The sequence below is a fragment of the Myotis brandtii genome, unplaced genomic scaffold (genome assembly GCF_000412655.1).
Source record: "Myotis brandtii unplaced genomic scaffold, ASM41265v1 scaffold18, whole genome shotgun sequence".
NCBI lineage: Eukaryota > Metazoa > Chordata > Mammalia > Chiroptera > Vespertilionidae > Myotis > Myotis brandtii.
The window spans coordinates 8,556,138-8,582,700 of NW_005356674.1; the positions used below are offsets into that span (position 1 = coordinate 8,556,138).

Consider the following 26,563-nt stretch of genomic DNA (forward strand, 5'->3'; position numbering starts at 1 on the left):
AAAGTTTCTGCCAAAAACATGCTACTATGTATTTTCATCTGTGAATATGTGGAGGGTATTTCTTTTCTAATATGCAGAGCTTAAATAGTAAAGCCCCACCAACAGGTGTTGATACTTGTTTTTAAAATAAATGAGGAATCGTAACAGATAGTTTGTTTTTAAGGTTGCGATTTTTTAAAAAGATATGAAGGTCTAATAATTTTAAGAATAAAAATAACATAACACTAGCTATTTTTCTTGAATTTTCCTTTCTCTTTCACCTATTGGCATTGCTGTAATTGGTTGTAAAGTTCTGGAATTTGGGGGAAATAAGATTTTATTAAATAAATACTTTCACTGATTCTTTGATTATAAGGCTTTGTGTGTGGCAGGAGCATTAGAGTTTGATTTTCTATATGAATCTTTTAAGGTTTACCTCTTTGGGTAATATACTTGGCTTCTGATCTTCAGATAGTAGAAAAAGAGAATAATGGTAACTCATAATTGACATGGAAGGAAAGAAGAGGATATTACCAATAGAAAAAAAGGGTTATGATTTTAACCCATCCTTAGCGATTTCAGGCATAAATTGACTACTTAAAAGAAGCTGTGGCTGATTGCTTTCCTGAAGTACAAGTGCAAGTGGTTCGTTCCTGCTCTTCAGACATTCCTGATTTCCATGTCATTTGCAAAAAGAACTTTTTATGGAATTTCTTTAATTATTCTTGTCCTCAGTAAAGGAGGTAGGAACTTGACCTCTCTGTGTTTTAGTTCTTTTAAGGCTCAGACGACCTGGAAAGCCTTCTCTGAAACCTTAGGCTGGGAGTGGTGGCTCTCCTCTGGTGTTGTAGCTCCCTGACATGCTTCTATGTGGCTTCTAATCACGTGCTTTTGAAATTGTTATTTCTGCCATCTCCGCGATAGAGTGCTATAGGCTTTTTAGTACTTCCACAGTATTTGGCTCACGATGCTTAATAATTGTTTATTGAATTTAATTAAACTGAAAGCCAAAATAGAAAGCATAAAAATGGCCTATCTTATGCTTGAAGTTAACAGTATAATTGATGAGTGTAATATTCCATTATTATACGTATCAAAACATTGGAGAGTAAAGGTGAGGGTGGCTTTTGGCTTAGTATTCTCATTTAGTGCATTTTTAGTGTATTTCCCTAGGGAACTAAGAGTCATGTTGCTGTGTCTATGCTTAATGTGTATACTCCATGTGCTTTTGTCTCTACAAAAGGAAAACATGAAAAGCATTTGGGGCTGTTGCCTCGATATGACCTGTGCTTGGGCACTGCCAAGAGGAGTGACAACCACTCTGCGGTGCCCTGGAAGGCCACTTTCACTTTATATTAACTCACCTGAGAAAGGAGGTAGAGGCAGGCTCTATCACCCATAGTAAGAGCACATGGGAGTTAGGCCTGAGAGAGCATATATTTGTTCCCAATGGCAACTTCTAAGGGATTTACAAAGGAGACAGAGTTGGTCATCAATGTGGAGGTACAGCTCTCGGTATTTCTGGAAGCCCCTTGGAGATACCAGGAGGAGGAGAACAAAAAAAAATAAGGCGATCCATGGAACCATGACATCATCAGCTGTCCATGAGTCTGAGCAACCTGGGCGATGTTAGTAGGAGTGGTCAGTGGAGTTAATACACGGAATTCTAATCTGTGGGAGGAGACCTTGTCCAACCAATAGGAACAGGCAGGAGGAGCTGTAGGAGGAGCCAGCTAGCTAGCTACCTAGCTGAGGTATTTAATGATCCTATCCTGCAAGTCAGAAGAGAAGCCATGAGAAATGATGTTGGGCGACTTGTATCTTGGTCTCTGTGGACAACTTTCCTAGCCTCCCTGAGTATTGGGTTTCTGCCTAGAAGGTAAAAGATAATATCTGTGTCTTAGAGTGGTTGTGGGGTTTAAAGAAGGGTAGTAGCACTTGCTTGGCATGCTGTAACTGCTCACTATCTTAGTTCCTTCCTGACCATACAGTTCTAGTGTGAATCACCCTAGAGATGAAGGGCCACACCCCTAGGGGTTCCTTAGCTCCTGTTTTGGACATGGTAGAACTATTTTTAAAGAGCAAATGATAATCTAACAATTTTCCCAAAAAGGGTCACGTGTCAGAGAAACTCTGGCTGGGAATCAAGCTGATGACAGACTCTCAGGTTACCCAGAGCCCATACTACAGTGGTTCTCAACCTTGGCTGCACATTAGAATCACCTGGGAATCTTTTTAAAATCCTGATTTCTGGGCCTCCTCCTCCGGAAATTCTGTTTCTTTGTTATTAATGTTGTGGCCCCACCCCATAACAAAGAAACAGAATTTCCGGAGGAGGAGGCCCAGAAATCAGGATTTTAAAAAGATTCCCAGGTGATTCTAATGTGCAGCCAAGGTTGAGAACCACTGCTTTACTACATATAACTCCTGAGTATTCGATACAGCAGTGCATGTTTAAGATTTATAGTTCATCTGTCTCTTTGCTTTAAAAATAGTGTCCACTTAGTATGGAAACCTGTGTGTTCTTAAGGGGAATTGGAGGAAGGTGTCTGACATTTATGAGGCCTCTGAGTGCCAGATTCCCCTTTACCTCCATTATTTCATTTGAATCTCACAACCACCCTGTAGAATAAATGATTATCCTTGTGTAATGGATGTGGAGATCGGGGCCAAGACAAGACAAATCTAGTGGCCTCAGGTCATCAGCTACTAGAAGGCAGAGCCAGAATTTAGACCCAGGTTTGCAAGGTGGTAATACCAGTGCTCATTAACCTCCCACATTTGCTGAAAGGCAGAACAACTGCTTGGAAGGAGAGGTTTCAAAGACAGCACTGGGGGTGCCTGGAAAGCTGTGGGCTCTTGCAAGGCTGGGGTCCTGCTGGTAAACCCAGGGCCCAGCAATGGCTGGCCTCTGGCAGACTATCTGTAAATATTTACTGAATGAAGGAAAGTCACAAGTTAAGGTAGAAAACTAAGTATTTCAGCAAGTGGCAGGTTGTCAGCAATATGAAATTTGTCATCAACATTATTGAGTTACCAAAAAATTTGTGACATTTATTAACACAGACTCCATTCAAATGGCTTTGCAGTCATTTAAAAGATCTGTGTTTAGAATTAGACAATGCGTGAAAAAAACTGACACAAAATAAAATTCAAAAGATGTCAACAATTTTTTACATGACTAAAGAGGCACACGCTGCCTCTAGAAGAAAGTAAACTGATAAGCCTAAAAATATCTTTTAAAAAGTAATGATATAAATTCTGATTCATGCATTCTCCATTTCTTTTCCCTAAAGTTTAAATGTTCCAAAGTTGACATTGTGGAGATTTTAAAGAACACTATTTATTTTCATGTAAAGGAAAGCACAACTTTCAATCAGATTGAAAATTAAAAGTAAATTTAGGAAGTAAATGCATTATGCCAGTTCTTGACCAAATAAATGAAGCTATTAGCTATATGTTTTATTTTGATGATAATGTAAAGGGCTAGCTAAACTGATATTTTATTAGTAACCATAGAACCATGGATTTATCAAGCCTGGGATCAGGTGGAAATTCTAATTGGTTAAATAAGTCAAGTTTTAGTTAAACGAAGATATTTCACTAGAGGTAGGTAGCTGCTACGGCCTTAGAGCTTCCCTCTACACCTCATTTCTCCCTCCCCCAGCAGGTAGGAGCTCTAATAGGACAGCCAGATACATCAAGATGCCTTTTCCTTTTCATTCATTGTGGATTTAGAACTAGCAAAAACCAATCCTGTCACAGTAAAGAAGAAAGCTCCCCCCACCCCCTAAGTAAGTGCCTTTAGTGCTAGATGACTTTTCCTTAGAAGTTCATTTCACATTTTTAGTGAAGATACACCAAGTATTTTGCAGTTTCATACAACTTGTGTTGAGGCTGACCATTTCATTTTCTTGAGGGGGATGGAATGCCTCTTGAGTTGTGTGAAGAAGCTGTTGCTGACAACATTGGCAACAGTCTGGGTCGTCTTTCAGTGGACAGGCAGCGTTGGTAGTCAAAAGGAACTTGACATTGATGGCATATGTACCACAGGATGAAAGTAGTCACCATCTTTCCTTTGGCTATGTCTGTATAGATATTGTAATTCTGTGGCCTGCAAATTATTTTCAAGTGGTTGGAGAAAGTTGAATTGTATCAACTAGGTGAAAACTAACATAATTTGCATTTGTGGAGCCTCTAAACTTCAAGTAAAATATGCTTTTAGTAACACTCAGAAAAAAATATCCATTGTCATAATTACCTGGTTGCAGTATTAGTTTTTAATTCCTTTTCAAGATATATCTGTGTTGTAGCATACATTACAGCTTCTTACATAATATCAGACATATGAGGTCATTTAAATAGTATTTGATGATTCATTGTGGTTATTTAAATATGGAGATCTAATTAGGGCCATTTTTTATTTCTTCCCCTTTTTATCCTCATTTGGAGAACAGTTAACCTTTTTCTTTATAGATAGAATGGCTTTTGGAGTGACATGAGGGTGAGTGAACATCATGGAATATTTTAGCAATGGCATTCATTTGTAATTTTTCAAGTGTAAGACCCATAAAATGTTATTTCTTCAAAAACATTATATTACCCTTGCTTACATTTATGTGTCAGCCCTTCTTTCCATTCCCAGGTTCAATGATGAAATTTGCTGAGTGCTTGCTTTGGGCAAAGCACCACACTAGAAATGTCAGGAGGAGTTTGGAATTAAAGTGTGACAAGTCCCTCCCCTTAAACAGCTTGTCATGTAGACCCGTACTGCCTGTACATTAGTTAGACCCCTGGAGTTATTGAGCACTGCAGTGTGGTTAATCGGAATTGACATGTGCTATGCATGTGCACTCTGGTTGAATTTCAAAGACTTAGTATCCAGGAAAAGAAGACAGTATATCTTAATAATTTTTATATTGATTACATGTTGAAATAATAGTATTTTGGGTTAAGTAAAATAAATTATTAAAATTTATTTCATCTGTTTCTTTGTACATTTTTTGTGATGGCTAACTAGAAAATTTTAAATAATATATGTGACTCGCATACTTTTTTGGGCAGCACTGATTGTATCCCTGCTTTCCTTCCAATGCTGTCATTAAGGGAAAGTACTCATCTTCCTGAAGATGATTCAGTGTTTTTCCCATAAATACTCATATTTATAACCACAACAAACAATAGCAATCAAAGTATAACAGAATATATGATTTATTAACCCTTTAGTTAGCCCATTATTATGTAAATAAATGACTAGATAGCACAGATTTTTCTTTCACAGTATGATTAAAAAAAGAAAAGATACTGAAACCTAGGTTCCCAGGTGCTTAGAATAGAAATAAAAGAAAGAAATGGGCTCGGGGGAGAGCCATCCATGCATAATGAGGACTGCTTGAAGTACGTTAAGATGTTCTGGAAGCATATCTGAGATTGCCACTTGTCTTGGAATGATGTAGGCAGAAGAGAAAGCTCTGATTAAACCCTTGTAAAGTGCTCTTTATAGGAGAGAACTATGACGCTAATAAGAATAGCGATAAGATCAACCATGTTAACTAGAATGTTTGACATTTATTAAGGGCATCAAGAACTTCAGTAGGCATTTCTACATGATCTTGTTTAATGCAACAGCCCTAGAAGACATACGGTCATCATAGTCCACGTTTCAGTAGCATCAGGCCAGGGTTAGTTACGCAGGAAGTGGTGGTGCCGAGTCAGGCCCCCGGCTATTGCAGCCAGACATGCTGTGGAGGCCGTGGAGAACATCGGCCAACTGACTTCCCTTTTGTTATAAGAGAACAGAGTGTTGGTAGCTGGAAGTGAGCTCTTAGATGGCAGTTTTGTGCAATCTTTAACCATTTAGATCAGATGGCAGTTTTGTGCAATCTTTAACCATTTAGATCAGTGAGATTAATTTGGGGGTTAATTTCAGGTGAACTCCTTTATCACTGTCCAGTCATCCCAGTAAATAAGACTTGAAGACTTATAATGTAATGTAGCAGTCACAGTTAAGTCACCTCCACAGCGCTTTCACATTTGTTACCTCATCCGTGCTTTACCAAGCCCTTTAAAGTAATTAAGGGCAAGTAATTACTTTCCTCATTTTATAAAATGAGGCCACAAACTCAATTAGTGGTGGAGGTTTCAAGAGGTTTATTAACCTTACCAAGGCTGCTCAGCCAGTAACCGTGGATCTAGGTGGAGAACTCAGCTCTGGCTGGCAGAGTGGACCAACTAGGCAGTGGGGGGACCAGGCCAAGCCAGCTTTTCAGGACCTGCCTTTGCACTTAGCAGCTATAACTTGGAACACTGAATCCAACTAGAAAACCCCCCACAGTATTTTCCTGGAGAATTAAATCTAGGGAATTGTTACAGCTGCTGGAAGCCCACAAGGCCAAACAGGGGACTGGTGAAGCCATCAGAGATTAGCAGCAGCTAATTTAATTGTGTTAAACATCCCTACCTGCAGGGTGGAGAGACAGGGAGCCCAGTGTCCATGAGAACCTCCAAGGGGATGAACCTCTGCTAGCCTCTCCCCTGCAGAGAGAGGAGGAGGGAAAACCATCCAGATTCCCTATTTCTCCTGCCCAACTTCCAGTCCTCTGCCGGAGCCTCCTGGGCGTAACCCAGCAGGCATCCAGCTGACTTGGGATCGGAGGAAATCTGCTAGTGGGATCAGCTCACTGGTCAGACAGAGCAGATACAGGGTTGCAAGAGGAACTGATCTGCCTAGGCAAACTATTACCTCTGAAAAGGCAAGGTGGGGGAGTGATAGGTCCTGCCTAACAGAGTTGGGAATTCAAAGAGATAATGTTTATAAAATGCCTGTTTCTAACAAAGGCTAGCCCACCTCTCCTGGGAACAACTGCAGTTAAGGTGGACAGTAGTTACCATGTGACCTAGAAAGCTTGACTATGTGACAAGTGAGAATTTGTATCCTGACCATCTTTCTGAGCACTGTGAGCAATTATGGATTATTCTAGTCCCTTCCACACTTTATTCCTTTTTGGAATTTTCTTCTTTCTCAAGTTATAAAGAAATCCATTACATTATCTAAATCAAGGACACTTCCCATGTTTTCCTGGGGTCAATGGGCTACAAGTGCTAAGACTGCTCAGAAGGAGCTCATACAGACCATATTGGTTGTCACATATTCCCAGTCCTATCTTACTTTGGAAAGCCTTTGATCTCAAATGTTGGTCTTATTAAATTAAAAAAAAAAGTTCTACAGTAATGCTTTTAAAAGCACAATGAAATTATTTAAAAAACATTATAATTGGAATAGACATGCTTCAGCTAAAAGTTTCAGAGGACAAAATTTGATTTCTGTGTTGCCATTATAATTTCCTGTAAACCCAAATGAACTTTACATCATATTTAGGTTGGGAAAGGAGGGGAGATGCATAAAATCAGATTAAAAGAGAAACTGTTTGATGCATTAAACAGTTTAGATGCGTTAAATGCCATGAGCCACAAACTCAATTCAGCAACCTTCTGAAGGGTTTCTAAACTTGGAGAGTTGAGTTTTGAGGTGACTGTGGGACAGAGTCCTAGATTGTTAGTGGTGACACATATGACAGTGATAATGTCATATGTGTGTAATACATTTCATTTTTTCAAATTTGAAATGAGAGCTACAATACACATGCATATTTGTGGGGAGCGGGCATGATTTGACCCCTACCAGCTCCTTCACCCTGCCTCGCACCTCACTTCCTTGCTCCAGCTCCAAGACCTCACACTCCAGTATCCACTTCTAACAACTGCATTTCCTCTGTGAAGGTCTTCCTGGCATATCGCCTGCTCTCCACAGTGTCATCCACACCTCTGTTAGTCACATCCAGCAGATCACGGTCCCTATGTGTGTATCGCTTCTCCTTTCGTGAGCTACACAGGCATTGCAGGAAGATGAGACGGTGGGAGAGGCAGGAATTGAGAATGGGGAACCTGATTTGCAATGTCCAAGGGGGCGTGGTGGACCCAGGCTGATTTCTGCAGGGCTTCACCTCATGGGACTCATAGGAGAGCAGGACTCTGCACAGCCAAACAGGTAGTCTCATCATGTTCCCAACAAGGTCCATGCAGATCAAAGAGGAGCTGCCGTTGGGAGCTGGGCAAGAACTCAGCTCTAGCCAGGCAGACTCGGAATTGGGCCAAGGGTCCATCCCACAAAGAGGCAGATGGGGGAGAACTGGAGCAGCCTTGGGAAATAAACATTAAGTAGCTATAGGACTAGGCCACTGGTTCAGGGCAGCAAGACTATCCAGGCCTCACAAACAGGTAGAGATGGGACTCCGACTGGATAAGGTGAGGCCTGCCTGCCACTCAGCATGGAAACACTCCTGAAGCTGAGATTAGACTTTGGTTATCTCCAGTGCTTGGCACTTAGTAACGACTTTGCACATTATTAATATGGTCACTTTCCAGTAGGGTGACCATACGTTTCAATTTACCCAGAAAAGTCCCTGTTGTTGTGGCATTTTTATTAATAAGCTCCACCTTCATCCCCCCAAGTGCCCCAATTTAGATGTCACTCTGCTTGGGGGAATATAGTCTACCAGTTGGTAGTGGGTCCCACTATCCCAGACACACGGGTGCTGGGACCTTGTGTCTTTCCCCCTCAATGGGAGCCTCCGGTTGGGATATTGCTTCATTCCCCAGTGTTCGTTCGTTCTCTCTCTCTCGCTCTTTCTCTCTCTGAAGATCTCCTCGGTTAAAAACATGGGCCTTAGCAAGGCATTGCAGAGTTACACAAGTGGATGGAAGAGTCATCTTCAAATCTCTCAGAAATCAGAGCACTGTTTAGAAGTGGTTGTTGTTATAGAAACCCAATTCTTGCAATAAGGACAGCATCCTGCATTGTAAGGTCTTTTAGTGAATAGTTTGCAAGTAGAATTAGCCCCTTTTTTGCTTCTGGATAACTTTAATGAAATGAAATACAGTATTAATTAGATGTGTCATTTTAAGCTTACATTATAATACCTTTATATAAAACCTAATCACGCCTTGTCAATGCCTATAGTTCATTCTCACACCAGTATCTTGAAGCGTATTAATAAAAAGCCCATCTAGATTTAGCTCTCAAAAGTAAAGTGTGCAGCATGCATTTGTAGGATTGCCTGAGCTGCTTGGTTTTATGTACTGTACAATTACTAATGGTGCTTGCTGTGCTATGTTATTTAAAACATGAGCCAGGTTTAGGAAGCTGTATTCAGAATGAGTTTTGTACCTGCTGCATGGATTTAATTGTACATTTGCTACTTGTACTTTCCTCCCAGTAGTTAAGTTTACAGCACTAAGGGCTGGAAATGGTGACACAAGATTTCACTGAGGCAGTTAAATTGCTTTAGTCACTGGCAGCATAGACCATTTAAAATGCATTAATGATGAGATTGTGCTGGTTTTTAAAACTGCTTTTCATTTCAGTTTGATGAGCTAATTAATTTGAAGGGACTTGTGGTTTTAAAAGGGTACATGATGATTCAGGAAAATGGCAGACCCGGACCTCCTGCAATCCAGATTGGCATTGCTCTATTTTGTACATGCTCTAGATTAATCACTCGAGTCTTATGGATTCCTGCCATGTAGGCATTGGCATTTTTATTGATTTCTTAACCCAAGTGTGGCTTTTAATAAAAAAAATGGGGTTTCCTGTGGGCATGACATAAAGCGTACGTTGTTGCTGTTAAGTCCAGTAGCTACAATGATTGGGAAGGCATATGTGCGCCACTTCAGTGATGTTTGTGTTAGAAAATCTTTCATTTGTGTATAACATTCTAAGTAGAAAAGCCGAGGGTTTATAATTTACTATAATTTTAAAATTGTTCAATAATTTAAAATTTTGGATTTTAACAATGTGTTCTATAACATTTGGAGATAATTTTAACTGTTCAAAAGTTAGAAATGGTGATCCTTCAAGTGGTAATTTTTGAGTTCATTCATTCATTGCGTGTGTGTGTGTGTGTGTGTGTGTGTGTTAATAAACTGTATAATAGTTAAACATGATATATCTTTTAGCTCAGTGTTATTAGACTGTTGAGGCAGAAGCAAAATAAATACCTACATGAATGCCTGGTGATTTTTAAAATTATAAAACAAATGAGACCTTATCCATTTGTTGACCCTTCATAAAAGGCGGTGAGGTGTGTTTACACACGCAGGAAAATGCACATGATTATCAGTTTTGTACATATTTGTATTTCTTCTGCCTATGGCACAGGAACATGAGCCCCCAAGGCTGAAGAGGCCTTCTCAGAAGAGGTGCCAGCTCTTCTCCCACGGAGGCTGGCAGCCTCCTCTTGCTTGCCTCCCTCATCCTGCCTCACCACAGGAGCTTCTTCAAACGTTACAGGCTCTTTCCTATCTCATGTCTTTGCATATGCTGTTCCCTGGTTAACTAGCCTTCCCTTCCTTTTCATTTCCCCTCAGGATCCAGCTCAAAGTCACCTTTTGGGGAAAGTTAATGATGATTTCCTCCCCTGCTTTCCTAAGGACTTTGCTCCTTCACAGATCTGTTCTCTTTCTCGTGCATCATTAATTTCCCCCCTTTTTACTGGACAGATCCCTTCAGCATAGAAACCTGCTCTGATATCTCCAATATGAATATGCAAGGAAACACTGTCTTCCTCTCTCCACCAGTTCCTTTCCCTGGCTCCCGCTTCACAGCCTTCACTTCACTTCACTCACTGTTCCAGCCTTCATTTCCTTTTTCTTCTCCAGCTCACTCTAGAGGCCCCTTTTTACTACCCCAAAACTGCTCTTGCCACGGTCATCAGAGAACTCTGTGCTGTCAAATATCAAACATACCTCACTAACTTAACATCAAAGAAGTCATTGCGGAAGGATTAAAGGAACGAAAAGATATGGGGCTCAGAAAAGAAAAAGTAAAGTAGCAGATGTGAATTCCCTATATTAATAATAACATTATGTGAACGGATTTGGTAATCCAATCAAAGGCAGGTATTGGCAGACTGGATTAAAAAAAAATCTAACTACAAGCTGTCTACACTTTTGGTTCAAAGATACAAATAGGTTGGAAACAAAAAGATGGGAAAAGATAGATCATACAAACAGCAACTGTAAGAAAGCTGGCGAGGCTACGCTAAATTCTGACCTCAGCCCTCAGAATTGGCTAGTCTGTTCCTATTTAAACACTTTATTCTTTTTAAATATATTTCTTTATTGATTTCAGAGAGAAAGGGAGAAGGGGAGAGAGAGAGAAACATCAATGATGAGAATCATTGATTGGCTGCCTCCAGCAGGTCCCCTACTGGGGATTGAGCCCGCAACCCAGGCATGTGCCCTTGGCCGGATTCGAACCTGGGACCCTTCAGTCCACAGGCTGACGTTCTATCCACTGAGCCAAATCAGCCAGGGCTAAACACTTTATTCTTGGCTATAACACCACAGTCTTCTGGAGTCACTGTCACATCTTTGGCTTCAGCTTTCTTGCCTCTTGCTGGTCCCTCTTTTTCTACCTCACCTAAAATGTTGGAATGCAGTAGATTCGGTCCCAGGCCATCTTCTCTTCTCTCCTTCTTGGCTAGGTCATCTCATGTGGCTACCAATGTGCTGTGGCTTCCAAATTTATATCTACGGGCTTGACCTCTCTCCTCATTTCCGGATTCATATAGTAAACTGCCTACTCGACATCTCCACTTGGATATCTAGAGGCATCTCAAACTTACCATATTCAAAACAAATTACTGATTTCCTCCACCACACAACTATTCCTTAATCTTTTCCATCTAAATAGATGGCATCATTGTGTGCCATTTAATCAAGTTATAAACTTGTTTGAGATCTTTTTTGTTACTCAATGTAGGCATTTATTGCTATGAACTTTGTTCTGACATTTGCTTCTGCTGCATCCCATAAGTTTTGGTATGTTGTGTTTCTATTTTCATTTGTCTCAAGTTATTATTTGATTTCTCTTTTGATGTCTTCTTTGACCCATTGTTTGTTCAGTAGTAGCATGTTGTTTAACCTCCACACATTTATGAATTTTCTCTTTTTCTTCTTGTTAATTGATTTCTAGTTTCATATGATTGTGGTTGGAAAAGATGGTTGGTAAGACTTCAGTCCTTGTAAATTTATTAGGACTTGTTTTGTGGCCTAACATATGATCTATCCTGGAGAATGTTCCATGCACGCTTGAGAAGAATGTATATTCTGTTGCTTTTGGATGTAATGTATATGTATCTATTAAGTCCATCTGGCCTACTGTGTCATTTAAGACCAATGTTTCCTTGTTGATTTTCTGGATGATTTATCCACTGATAGAAATGGGGTAGTAAAGTCCCCTACTGTTATTTATATTGCTTTCTATGTTTCTCTTTATTTTGTTAATATTTGCTTTATATATTTAGGTGCTCCTACGTTGAGTTCATCAATATTTACAAATGTTATATCCTCTTGTTGGATTGACCCCTTTATCATTGAAATTACCAGGTCATCAAAAGGGCTATTGCTCTGACTGTATCATCCAGCCAAGTAAGACATGGCTCATGCCCTCAAAAAGTTCACTTTCTACTTGAGGAGATAAGGCGAACCCACATAAAACAATTAGAGAACTCAATAAGACAATAATTAGGAGTTAAATTACATGGTAGAGACTATAAATACCGTGTGAGTTTGGAGAAGAGACAGCAGTTGAGGGCTGGACTACTACAGGCTCATGAATGGCTTTGAACTTAAAAGAATATTTTGCAGAAAGCTGTTTCCCCTTTGTGTGATTCATTATTTTCTTTATTTTTTGTTTGTATGATCTCATTGTCTTCCCTACACGCACGCTCAGACACACACAATAATTTTATATGCCAAAATAAACCATTGGGTTAAAAAGCTCCAGAAAGAAGTTGTTTTTTCTCAACAAGATAATATAGAAAGAAAATATTAAATAAGATGACTGCATACTAAATTGTGGGTGAAGCAATTTTCCTTAAAATTTTTTATTTTAGAATGATTTTGAAAATATTAAAATTTCTGACGGAAAGAGCTACTGTTCTTCTTTCTCTGTGGTGGATGTGGCCTGAGGCAGTAGCTTTGCTTATGCACAGATCTCTCTGAAAGCTGTCTTTCTGAGTCCCGACTGCCCCTGAGTGGCCATAGTTTTCTCTCAATGCCAAGCAATGGCAGATTTAAGGATAAAAAATTTAAAAAAATAAACTCTTCCTCCTAAACCATCCTGAAATAGTGAGGAACCAGTACAGTTTTTTGGGGGTGGGGTGGGGAAGGGGAGATTGTGATTGTGAAATTATTCTTAGAATTGATCATATTTGTAGCTAAAAATTCACATTATGTGATTTGACTTGCATACCTCTTGAAATTCAGTTTGACTTCTCAGACAGTTATTAACAAAGTTATGTAACCACATCTGGAAAGAGCTCTGCAGTATAGGAAGTCAGCAGGCTTTATAATGTGCTGGATAAGGAATTACCACATACACAGCTGAGGAGCACTGACAGTTTTCACACTAAAGTGGCCCACTTAAGTACCATTATTATAGATCATAAATTAAAATTCATTAGCATCAACGTTTTCACTGGGATGTAAAGTAGCGCCAGTGTAGTTTATAGGAGCTCAGTGCTCACCATTTTTTCATTACTGGAGAAAACCGATGGATTTTATTGCAGTTTACATTGGACACAGATGTGCGTTATGGCTTTATAAATTTACTTTGAGTAAATACTTCAGTCGTAGTCAAAGTGTTTCTCCAAAAGAGTGTTGTCGAAAGGGTTTACTCATTGTCTCTGCTCTGCCCTCAGCTTTCATCTGCAGGCCTGGCTCAGAAAGGCATCTCCTTCCAAGCTCTCTCCCCTCTTCCAGGTGCACTGCTGGCTTCTTGGTGCGAGGTTTCTGGTGGAATCGGGGGCCATTCCTGGTCCTCCTGGTCTAGGTATGGTCTTAGGCTGCCCTGTGCCCCTGGGCCTCAGGGGCGGGACCTTCTGAGCATTCCTGCCCTGCTCCCCAAGGCAGCCTGGCTCTGCTCTGCCTGTATCTGTGGTGAGTGTGGGCAGGAGACAGCGTTCTGGCTCCCTCCTGGTGGTAGCAGAGCTCTGCTTGTATGGTGCAGGCTCCGGAGTCCAAGAGGTCCTTCTACACTAGTAGATCTTTGCCTGGCTGTACAGGTAGATGGAACTAAACGTTCTGCTAAACGTGAAGTGGTCTCTATGTCTTGTCTCTCCTTAGAAGGGCTCATCATTCTGGAATCAGTTCTCTTGGTTGCCTTGTGACCACAGTTCTGTGTTGGGTACAGGAAAAGTTATGATCTTATAGGTAGTCTGGCTTTTTCTTGTTGGAGTGGGAGTGACCTTTTCTTTTGGCTTTCTGCATTGGAAGCCATCATCTGAGGAGGAGTTAGCTTTGGGGATTCAGTAGAGGGCATCATGGAAGAGGAGACCCACAAGGAGAGGCATCCGTGGGCCAAGTGGCTTTCTGTTATTTGCCATAAAGGCCCTTCCACGTGAATGGAAAGCAGTATTTGACCATCCCTAGATTTTCTTCAAGTTATTTTATTCTTTTTCAATTTATCAGATCTTATAAAATGGCCTTCAGAGTGACTGCTTTTGTTCCAGATCCCCCCCTCCCTTTTTGCTCATCTTGGACAGCACATCAGAGTTTTTAAGATGTGTGAGAAACCTCGCAGAGCAGCCCCGATGTGCCCAGATGACTGACTCTTTCAATGCAGAGTTATTGTTATTGAGCTGAAGAAAGGGCAGGCCTCGCTGTGCTTCTTTAATGAGCCTCAAGTATTTCTTGTTTTGTTTGTTTGTTTGTTAAGGATATAAATTTCCTTAAACCCGTGTTTCTCGAGTCTCTTTTATCCTAAACCCCCTTCAATAAGCATAAAGATCTCTTACTCTTCCTTGATGCTATTTATAAATCAAAGTAAATAACTGAACTCAAAACAAAGCAGGAGAAATGCTCCTGCTTCCACACCACATCCCCTTCCCTCCCCCTTCCCCATTGTTATGTCCCCACCCCCTCGCCAGGATCACCCTCATGGACTACTTGCTGAACTTGGGCCTGGACTCCTCCACTGTTTTTGCCAATGCATTGAATCTGGATATTGACTCATCATTTTCTCGTGAGGTTTACTGGAAACAAGTCAGTTCTGAAATGCAAGAGCAGTGCAGGTAGGATAGAGGAGGCAATTCTCAAGGCTCCACCCTCAGATAGCTTTCCTCGGCTCCAGAATGAGCTGGATCCCTTGGCTCAGTGCCATGCATGTTGTTCCCAGCGGAAGCAGCGAGGCACACCTATTGGTTACCTCACTTCGGGATGAGAATCTATGAAATTGCCCACACCTATTTGTGAAATTGCTACTACCTCTCAACTATCCCAGATGGTAGTTTCAATGCCCAAAAGGTAGTGGTAAGCTTCTATTACACAAAGTGGGCAGTCTTGTTAGAAGTATGTATGTTTCTCCATAGAGCTCAATATGGCTACTTCCATTTCTGATGTTAAATATAAGCCCTGTAAAATGTTAATTCTTCGTGAATTTGCTGTGGTTAGTTTGCTCAGCCTCTTTCTAGCTCATTGGTTTCTTAAAGTCAATCCTGGTACAAAATTGTTATTCTGTAAGTAAGTGTTGGTTAAAAGTATAGCTGAATCTTTAAACCTCTTTCCAGGTCAAAATGTTATGATTATCTTGATCTAGAATTCAGAATTTCAGGGTTGCTAAGGAGGTGGGTTCTTTGGGTCCAGACTGAACCTGTGATTTGTGTTCTTCCTTTTGATGGTACTAAGTGCCGACAGAGCAGCAGAAATGCCCCCATGGACCAAGTTTACATTCTGTTGTTTTCACCACTGAGAAGCTTTAGGTGACAAGTACTTACAATATGTCAGCTCTGAAACTATTTCTATGGGGTGTCCCCCAAACCACTCATAAAAGGCAGTGTTTATTAAAATACATTTCATTTTAAAAATTGAGCTGACAGCTATTAAAGTGTGTATACATTTTTGGGGACACCCTGTGTAATTATTTTGAAGCACCTCCATCTTAGCAAAAACTTGGGTTATTTTTTCCTTTGGTTTTAGTGATTGATGCATATAAGTTATATGCATTTAGTTTTCTTTTAGTTAAAAATACTATATGTATAGCACATGTAGTTGAATCATTTTTCATTGTTATATTTAAACTAATATTAAGAGGCAACATGGAAAATGGATCCGAGCTTTGATACTGACCAGCTGCTTAGCCAATCACCACGGGGTGAAAAAGTGAAAGCCAGGTAGATGAGCAGGAGTGGGATAAGGGCCTGGAGGGCCTGGATCTCCTGCTGTTGAACCTCAATTCTCCTTCCCTCCTGCACCACTGCTTTTGTCCTCTCTTTCCTTTCCTCTTGGCAGTGAGGACCAGCTTGCCTTCCCATCCAACTGTTGCTTCCACCCAGTGATTCCAGTCCATCCAATGATGAGTTCTTTCTGGTCTCTAAGCAAGCACACTCCTCTATCAGTGTTTCCTGATAGCTTTATCTGCTAGCAAGCAAAGAGAAACAGACCTTCTCATTCAGGCCTCGGTGCTGTGGAGAGGTCAGGGTGGTTCTAGACAACAGCAGACTGAGGGGGAGAAGAGATAGGAAGTGTTTGGTAAGGGGAGACCCTGCTGTCATTGCAGTAGCCTGTGCTAGGGTGACCGGCATGTTCACGTGTCTGCAGTCGATGGTCTGAAGTCACTGGTCATGGCCTGGGCTGGCTTGTGAAAAGCAAAGCAATGTTTTGAAAGCTGCAAGCATGGTGTTTAAGCTGCTGACTGCCCTCCCCATGGATGTGGGTGTGTGAGCATGTATGTTATGTTATTAACCTACTTTGCAATAACAGAGACCTAGGAAATTACAATATATCATTTGTAATAAATTAGAAAGTGGTAGTTGAATACTGGTCAATATGTTTAAAATAACAGAATGAAAGATTACAGTGTTGAAAAATGAGATCTATATTTTTAATGGATAAATGGATAAGCACCTCCATTTATCTTTGTGACATATTTTTCTAGTAGCACTTTTGGGTATAATTTATAAAGATAAAATTTCCTTAATTATTAGGTTGCGTTTATTAAAGGTAAGTGTGGTGTATGTGTTTTAAAGATAAAGACAGCCTTCATTCAGAAAATAGGAAATGTATACATTGCTTTCATGCCCTTATGCCTGGCTGGTTACAAATTTTATGCCAACTTGCTTGAATAGGTAGAATAAAATCTGCACATTAGGTTTTGAAGCAGTTATAATACAATATATCTTATGGATGTAATTACCACAGTTTTTATGTCTTTGCACTTTATTGTTCTAAGGTTGCAGTTGTAAAGAATTACTCCGCCTTGTGGCTTTTATGTTTTATCTTGGCATTCAAATCACAAAAGCCTCTATGGTTCATTTTGAAACTTTGAGGGAAATGATACCCATATGATTTAAAGTTTAAGCTTAATTACCTTCTGCAAATTGCTTTTGGAGTCTAGGTAGTCAAAAAGTAAAATTGGTTTTAAATTTGAGAGATAGAGAATAGCATAATTGCTTTTTAGAGGTTTTATTAAAAATAGATTCTCCCCAGGGCAGGAAAGTTAGCATTGCCTTTGTATAACATTTTCTTGCCTTTTTAAAAAAAATATATGTTTTTATTGATTTCAGAGAGGAAGGGAGAGGGAGTGAGAGATAGAAACATCCCTGATGAAAGAGAATCATTGATTGGTTGCTTCCTGCACACCTCCTACTGGGGACCTTGTCCGAAACCTGGGCATATGTTCTTGACCAGAATTGAACCTGGGACCCTTCAGTCCGCAGGCTGACTCTCTATTCACTGAGCCAAACCAGCTAGGGCCATGCTCTTTTCTTTATTGTCATGAAAGTTATATAATCCCAATCTCCATCTCTTGTCCTTATTTATGAATATGATCAATTACTGAAATTTTATCACAAATTCCATGCCCATCCTTAAAGGCAATATCATGTTTCAGGTTAGAATTGTGAAAGGTGTTGCTCTAGCCAGTATTACTCAATGATTAGAGCATCGGTCCATGCATTGAAGGGTCTCGGGTTCGATTCCCAGTCAAGGGCATGTGCCTGGGTTGCAGATTTGATCCCTGCACCAGTGGGGACACATTCAGGAGGCAACCAGTTGATGTATCTTTCTCTCCCTCTCTCTCCTTTTCTCCCCCGCCCTCCCTCCCTTTCACTCTTTCTAAATATCAATGGAAAAAATATCCTAGAGTGAGGATTAACAATAACAACAAACTGTGAAAGTTGTTGTGAGGTCATTTGAGCAATTATGTTTTAAACTAGAGGCCCGATGCACGAAATCCATGCAAGGAGCTTGGCCCTCACAGCCGCGGCAGCTTGCCTCAGCCCTTGCAGCCCCAGCTTCATCCAGAAGGTCGTTCAGCTGTCCAGTCTAATTAGCATATTACGCTTTTATTATCATAGATAATAAAGGTATCCCTACATCAGTGGTTCTCAACCTGTGGGTCATGACCCCTTTGGCGGTCGAACGACCCTTTCACAGGGGTCACCTAAGACCATCCTGTATATCAGATATTTACATTACAATTCATAACAGTAGCAACATTACAGTTATGAAGTAGCAACGAAAATAATTTTATGGTTGGGTCACAAGATGAGGAACTGTATTTAAAGGGCCAGAAGGTTGAGAACCACTGCCCTACATGAAAGGACTTTCATCCACACATAGATGTGGTGTCCACTTCTAAGGTGGGCACCTGTTCCATTGTGTAGAGAAGTTGAGGATGGTGTTACTAGTGTTGTAAACTTCTTTAGAAATAGATGCTGCCTGTAATTTTTCACCTGGTAGTGTTAATAATCTGTTAATATTGGAAGTACTTTGGTGACACATTCTGAGCATTAGCCTGGTTCATGGTAATCAGTTTTATTAAATCAACTCTGGAATTTTAGAGGCACCTCCCACTGCACTTGTAATCGAGACATCCCACTCAGATTTAACAAACCTGCAGCAGTAACACCGTATCTATCGACATATTTAGGACCAGGAATAATCTAATATGAGATTCGGGAGAGCCAGGGATTTCTGCTGGAATCCCAGTGTCTACTTATTTATTACTACGTGGTTTCTACTGAGCTGGTTTTGGTCATTTGTTCTGTATAGTTTCCAGAAATAGCTCAGACATTGTAGTGAGTCAAAGTGGTCAGGAAGTGGTTTTCAAACTTTAGTGTACATCCCCATCACCTAGAGTGTTGCCTAAAATGCAAATTCCTGGCACCACCCCCTAGAGATCTGGTACCATGAGCGTGGGAATCTGAATTTTATCCAGGTAGTTCTGAGGCAAGTGGTCTAGTGACAACCCTTTGAGAAATATTTGTGTAGGAAATGTATGTACAAGCAGGCTGCTTCCTGGGTGTCTGACCTGTGCAAATGTAGGCCCCCCCCCATTCGGAAGGGCCCTGCACGTGGCTTGTTGTTCTTCTCTTACCTTCTTGAATTGTTAATAATTTTTGAACAAGCAGTCCTGCATTTTCATTTTTCCCCGAGGCCTGCTAATTGTGTAGCCAGCTCTCTATACAAAGGTTTTATTGGATGTTACTGAAATTGTGTTTCTTGGTACCCATGAATTGTAGTTGTTCAATAATGATTTCTTCCCTGTTTGTGTTCAGCTGAAATGCCAAGACTACTTCTAAACTTTAGAAGTCAATGAGTATCATTCATCATAGGACATAGGGTAGGAAAACCTAATAGTATGATTTTTTTCTCAAGACAAATATTTATTCCTAGTCTTGAACATAGAAGCCTATGTTTATGTTATTCTGATGCACTATTTCTTTTTCTCCTAGGATGGCACAAAACAGAAAAGAGAACGGAAAAAGACAGTCTCATTCAGCAGCATGCCAACAGAGAAGAAGATCAGCAGTGCGAGTGATTGTATCAACTCAATGGTTGAGGGTTCAGAGCTCAAAAAGGTTCGCTCCAACTCTAGAATTTACCATAGGTATTTTTTATTGGATGCCGACATGCAGAGCCTGAGGTGGGAACCATCAAAGAAGGATTCTGAGAAGGCCAAGATTGATATTAAATCCATCAAGGAAGTGAGAACAGGAAAGAACACAGACATATTCCGCAGCAATGGCATTTCTGACCAGATATCTGAAGATTGTGCGTTTTCTGTCATATATGGCGAGAATTATGAGTCTCTTGATTTGGTTGCCAACTCTGCAGATGTTGCGAACATCTGGGTTACAGGACTGCGGTACCTAATTTCTTATGGAAAACATACACTTGATATGTTAGAAAGTAGCCAAGACAACATGAGGACTTCCTGGGTTTCACAAATGTTTAGTGAAATTGATGTAGATAACCTTGGACACATAACTCTGTGTAATGCGGTGCAGTGTATCAGAAACCTCAATCCTGGCTTAAAAACCAGCAAAATTGAGCTTAAGTTCAAAGAATTGCACAAATCCAAGGACACAGCTGGTACTGAAGTTACAAGGGAAGAATTTGTTGAGGTTTTCCATGAGCTTTGTACTAGACCCGAAATCTATTTCCTTTTAGTTCAGTTTTCAAGCAATAAAGAATTCCTTGATACCAAGGACCTTATGATGTTTCTTGAGGCAGAGCAGGGTGTGGCACACATAAATGAGGAAATAAGCCTTGAAATTATTCACAAATATGAGCCATCCAAAGAGGGCCAGGAAAAGGGCTGGCTCTCCATAGACGGGTTCACTAACTACCTTATGTCACCCGACTGTTATATATTTGATCCGGAACATAAGAAAGTCTGCCAGGATATGAAGCAACCTTTGTCTCATTACTTTATAAACTCATCTCATAATACATACCTAATAGAGGATCAGTTCCGAGGCCCCTCTGATATCACAGGGTACATTCGAGCTCTTAAAATGGGTTGCCGGAGTGTTGAATTAGATGTATGGGATGGGCCAGACAACGAGCCTGTCATCTACACGGGCCACACCATGACCTCTCAGATAGTCTTCCGCAGTGTCATTGACATTATTAACAAGTATGCATTCTTCGCTTCAGAGTACCCGCTCATCTTGTGTTTAGAAAACCACTGTTCCATTAAGCAGCAGAAGGTAATGGTCCAGCACATGAAGAAAATTTTAGGAGACAAGCTCTATACAACATCCCCCAATGTGGAGGAAACATACCTACCATCCCCAGATGTCCTGAAAGGGAAGATATTAATAAAAGCAAAGAAGCTGTCCTCCAGCTGCTCTGGAATGGAAGGAGATGTGACTGATGAAGACGAAGGAGCCGAAATGTCTCAGAGGATGGGAAAAGAGAACGCGGAGCAACCCAACAGTGTGCCTGCGAAGCGGTTTCAGCTCTGCAAAGAACTGTCCGAGCTGGTGAGCATCTGTAAGTCAGTCCAGTTCAAAGAATTCCAGGTGTCCTTTCAGGTTCAGAAGTACTGGGAGGTCTGTTCCTTTAACGAAGTGCTCGCCAGCAAGTACGCCAACGAGAATCCAGGGGACTTTGTAAACTACAACAAGCGTTTTCTCGCTCGGGTTTTCCCCAGCCCCATGAGGATTGACTCTAGCAACATGAACCCTCAAGATTTTTGGAAATGTGGCTGTCAGATCGTAGCCATGAACTTTCAGACGCCGGGACTGATGATGGATCTGAACATCGGCTGGTTTAGTCAGAATGGGAACTGTGGCTATGTCCTTCGGCCAGCCATCATGAGGGAGGAAGTCTCCTTCTTCAGCGCCAACACAAAAGACTCTGTCCCAGGAGTCTCACCTCAGCTTCTTCACATCAAAATCATCAGCGGGCAGAACTTTCCCAAACCCAAGGGGTCAGGTGCCAAAGGTGACGTGGTGGATCCTTATGTCTATGTGGAAATTCATGGAATCCCTGCCGACTGTGCAGAACAAAGGACAAAAACAGTGCACCAGAATGGAGACACTCCCATTTTCGATGAAAGCTTTGAATTTCAAATCAACCTCCCGGAACTGGCCATGGTGCGCTTTGTGGTACTAGATGATGACTACATTGGGGATGAGTTTATCGGCCAGTACACGATTCCCTTTGAATGTTTACAGACGGGCTACCGCCACGTCCCCCTGCAGTCACTGACTGGAGAGGTCCTTGCACACGCCTCTTTGTTTGTCCACGTGGCCATTACTAACCGAAGAGGAGGAGGGAAACCTCATAAAAGGGGCCTTTCTGTGAGGAAAGGGAAGAAATCCAGGGAATATGCATCTTTGAGAACACTGTGGATTAAAACTGTAGACGAGGTATTCAAGAATGCCCAGCCCCCTATACGGGATGCCACAGATCTGAGAGAGAACATGCAGGTATGTTCTTGTGTTTCAGTGTTTACCCAATGGTTTTCCTTCTTAGTGCATGCATGTAGTTCATGTATATATTGGAGGGCTGTTGTTTTTGTTTTGTTTTACCATAGTATATTTGATTTTAAATTATTTGTAAATTCCAGTTGCTTATTAGAATTTTTACCACTAGTCTCATTTTTTTTTATCATTTAGACTTTTAAAACCATAGTTGGTATTGAGAATGTTGATAACATGTTCAAATCAGCCAGTCTCCTTGTTGTCTCACACTCCACATCTTAGTTTCTTTTAATTAATGCTTAACAGTACCCCATATTTTTCTGGTAGTGTACATGGGAATCTCTGTTTTTTTCTGGATATTCCTTAGCTGGGACACAAATTGATGACCTATTAGAATAAAGGGGATGTGTTCCAGTTCTTTTTTATGGAGCTGTTCTGTGGGGAAAATAGCAAGCACTTAACTAAGCCAATGTGTTTGCCTTTTGAGCCTCCTCTTGATTGTAGAGGACAGCTATTTAATTGTCTAAGTAAAAGGCATGTGGTGTGTATATCAATTACAAGTCTAATGATTGCCACTGAATTATATAATGGCTAAAAGCAATCAGGAATGATGTATATAATTAAGGATCGTCCACATGTCTAGCAGTATACTAGGACCCATGAGTAACACAGAAGTGGGCAGTGAGGGCACCTCACAGGGATACCAGCCCTGACCGGTCCCAGGGTGAAGAGTGCTGTGAGCATGACAGCTGCTCAGCGTGCATTTATTTAATAAACATATATAATAAATTAGCTGATTACGTGTGTGTGTGTGTGTGTGTGTGTATACAGGGTGGGGCAAAAGTCGGTGTACAGCTGTGAGACATGAAACACAGTTTCTTCTTGTATTATTATTTATTAATTGTTGTATTATTTTCCATCTAAACAACTGCAAACCTACTTTTGCCCTACCCTGTATATAACTATTATAAGAAGAATGCCATCAGCAAGTAAAATCTAACTCAGAAAATTCAATATATTTCACTCTTCTACCAATTCTATGGATACTTCATTAATAAAGAGAGCTTCCCTCAATAGAGAAATTTTATTCTCTTTCTTTCAAAGTAAAAGCATACCAGCAATGTGAAGGGTTTTCCCCTGTTTCTGAGGGTGAGAATGGCTTGGTAAAGTCTGAGCTCTGAGCAAGACAAAATTGTCCCCTGCCCCTCGGAAGGCTGCTGTGGTGCATGTGGGGACCTGACGGAGCTTGGGCATCATCTTTCCAGAACCTGTGTCTGCTTTGGACCCGACAGCTGTTAGTGGTGATGTGCAGTGAACACCACGCGCAGCAGCCTAGGCCAGGAGGATGCGCAGTGAACACACAGATGACTTTAGCTGGGGGTGGGCCAGGAAGGGAAATGGACCCGGACTGTACGCAGGTGAATAAACAAGCAGGACAACTGCCAACACAGCAAGAGCCGTGAAGAAAGTAAACGGAGGTGAGAGTTATGCAGAGACTCCACTCAGACATGACAATTGTGATTTATTGCTGTAAGCAGTCAGCACTGAAGTGCTTTTGAGCCAGATGACCTATGGTGTGATGTCCATGTTTAAAGCAATATTAATAAGAGAAAATGTTTAAAAACATTTTTAAAAGATAAAACTAAAGTGAGCCACTCATTTCTAAGAACCGGAGAATTGGAGAGAGGAAGGCACAGGGGTCGGCAGGCCCGGATCCCTCCCCACTGGCCGCCATGCTCAGCCCAGGTCAGGGCCCAGTGGGCCTGGAATGGTAGCCGGGCTCACTTTGATTAGAGTTTACCTGCTTTTATAGAACACTGATTAAAATCAACAGATTTCAAGTAAAATCTTGACTCCTTCACTTACCAGCTGTGTGGCCTTAGACAAATAACAGAGAGGCTATAGCGGAGGCTGTTTCCTCATCCACAGCATGGCTTGTTGAGAGGAGTAAGTGAGGTGATTTGTAGCAAACACGCCTGCTATCGCCTTGCACTGGGTAAGTGCCCAGAGACTGCCAACTTGCCAACTCAGGGCATTGGACAGTGTTGAAGGGCTTTCTGTAATGGGTATTTTAATGGCATGTCTCTGATGAGTAGGAAAAAGAGAGGGGGCAGGAGGGAGAAGCATTGAGGTCCCTGGTGGCACTAAGCGGGGAAGGCCATGGGTAACCAAGGTCTCCCGCTGGGCAGACCTCACAAGAACTGCAGCATCCTCCAAGCTCCTGTAGGTTTGGAACCAGCAGGTATAAACAGGTGAGAGAGATTCAAGCTCTTGCCTCACAAATATTCCTTTCCTTCTTGAGTGTCTAGCATACTTGATACTTATTTTAAGCCTGATATTTTTTTTCTTAATGTGTACCTTTTTTGAATGCCGACGCCGTTCTTTTTGTTCCCTCATAATTGCATATCAGCCTCAACACTGCTCTGAACTTTGATCAGAAAAGAGGCTTTGCCCTTGGGAAGAATTTAACTTGTTTGCAGTTTCTGTAATTTTGATAAATTGGTATTATAAATATCTATAACTGTATTTACTTTGGAAAACAGCCAGTTTTCCCAGGAAAAAATAATCAATAGCCAACTCTGTCATGGCATTGCTAACAACTGTCGTACTAGGCACTTCAAGTATAATCAAGTGTACCGAATATAATATCCATGAGAAATTAAAACCGCTGATTAATTACAAAGTGCCTCCTTCCTTTCTGCTTAACAGAATGCAGTGGTGTCCTTCAAGGAGCTGTGTGGCCTCTCCTCCGTGGCCAATCTCATGCAGTGCATGGTGGCCGTGTCCCCCCGCTTTCTGGGGCCGGATAACACACCCCTGGTGGTCCTGAATCTCAACGAGCAGTACCCCACGATGGAGTTGCAGGGGATCGTGCCTGAGGTTCTAAAGAAGATAGTAACAACTTATGACACAGTGAGTCGTTTTGTACTTTTACCTAGCCTGCTTGAGAGGGTGTCTTAAGGTCATACTCCAGATACTTAAGAGCTCTTGCTAAGGTGTGCTCTCCTATTTCATGCTTCATTGACCTGTGCTGGAAAAACTATTCTCTGACCTGCGGGATTGGAAGGAGTTTAGTCTTTTGGTGTTGTTTTAGAAAGCAGGATTCAGAGACTTTTGCCTCAATTGGATTTGATAATAGATTGCTTTATAATAACTATATCTGAGTAGATTTCTAAAGGATATACTATTTTCCACATACATATAGTAAAGAGTATTTTTTTTTATCTTCCTCTGCAACCAGCCATGGATTCACTCATTTTGTTTTGTTTTCGTTTTTCAAACTGGTAAAGGTGAGAAATTTAATGCTTAAAAAAAGTACATTATAAGTGCCCTACGGGGCAGGTGCTTCCGTCACAAGCTCTGTCCGGTGTAGTGGTTTTCTTTCGCACAGCAGGTGCTCTGAGACACGTGTAATCTGTAATCAGCGGAACATTAATGTGATGTCCTTGGGAGACCTGGAATATTACAGATTTGCTCTTACGGTGAATCTGGCATTTTCTTAGTCACATCCTGCTCATATTGTACTTTTTGACTTAACGTAACTCAAAGGGAGAACTTAGTGGGTGAACTACACCCATTTTAAGCTCACCATGTAGTTGAAGCTCCCCAAACTCATGAGTGCTGGCAGCTGCTCTCCAGCCTGTCAAGGTTAAGGTTGGTGTTGGACCCTCCCGCCCAGGTGGGCCAGGCTGTCACCTTCTGCTGTTCAGGGTGCTCAGGGGCAGGAGGCCTCCCCTCCTCCTCACTGAATGCACAGGCTAAGCCCACAGAGCACTAGGCTTCTTCCCATGTGGCCTGCCTCGGTCAAAACCAAAACAAAGTTGCTATCATGTACTTCAACAAAAATAGTTTTAAGTGTTTTGTAAATTGATCTGAAAGCTGCAATTCAGAGGGATTTGTACAACTTAAGGGAAAGAAAAAAAACACTTTAGGTCAGCGTTTCCCACAGTGTGTTCTGAGGAACCTTGGTTTCTTAGGATCTTAGTAAATGTCACATGGGAGCAAAGGTTCCATGGTGAAACAATTTGGGGAAATACTGGTTTGAACAAATTAATCAGATGCCTTTATTGCAGGGCTTCTCAGGGCCTTTTATTTGCTGGCACAATGCATTCCCGAGAGGGTGATGGACATAGTATGCCCTATTTCACAAATTGACTTGACCATGGGGTACTATATTCCAACACAAAATTTCCAAAGAACTTTTGTTCTTGATTTTCTTCCCTTCTTGGAAGTAAAAGTCAGAAGAATGGAATGTTTTAAATAGCTTATCAGTTCATACCTTTAAAAAAGTGGTATTTGATCTTTTT

At 41.2% G+C, this 26,563-nt stretch overlaps 1 protein-coding gene across 4 annotated transcripts in view; it reads left to right on the plus strand.

Annotated features, from left to right (window-relative positions):
* The window catches only part of PLCL2 (phospholipase C-like 2), a 175,062-nt gene that overhangs the window by 76,967 nt on the left and 71,532 nt on the right, over window positions 1-26,563 (plus strand). For all 4 annotated transcript variants that reach the window (XM_005863631.2, XM_014537562.1, XM_014537561.1 and 1 more), the window contains exons 2-3: window positions 19,776-22,262; window positions 24,966-25,169. In XM_005863631.2, coding sequence (XP_005863693.1) covers window positions 19,827-22,262; window positions 24,966-25,169 — 2,640 coding nt within the window. In that variant the 5' untranslated portion in view covers window positions 19,776-19,826. The remainder of the gene's footprint in view (window positions 1-19,775; window positions 22,263-24,965; window positions 25,170-26,563) is intronic.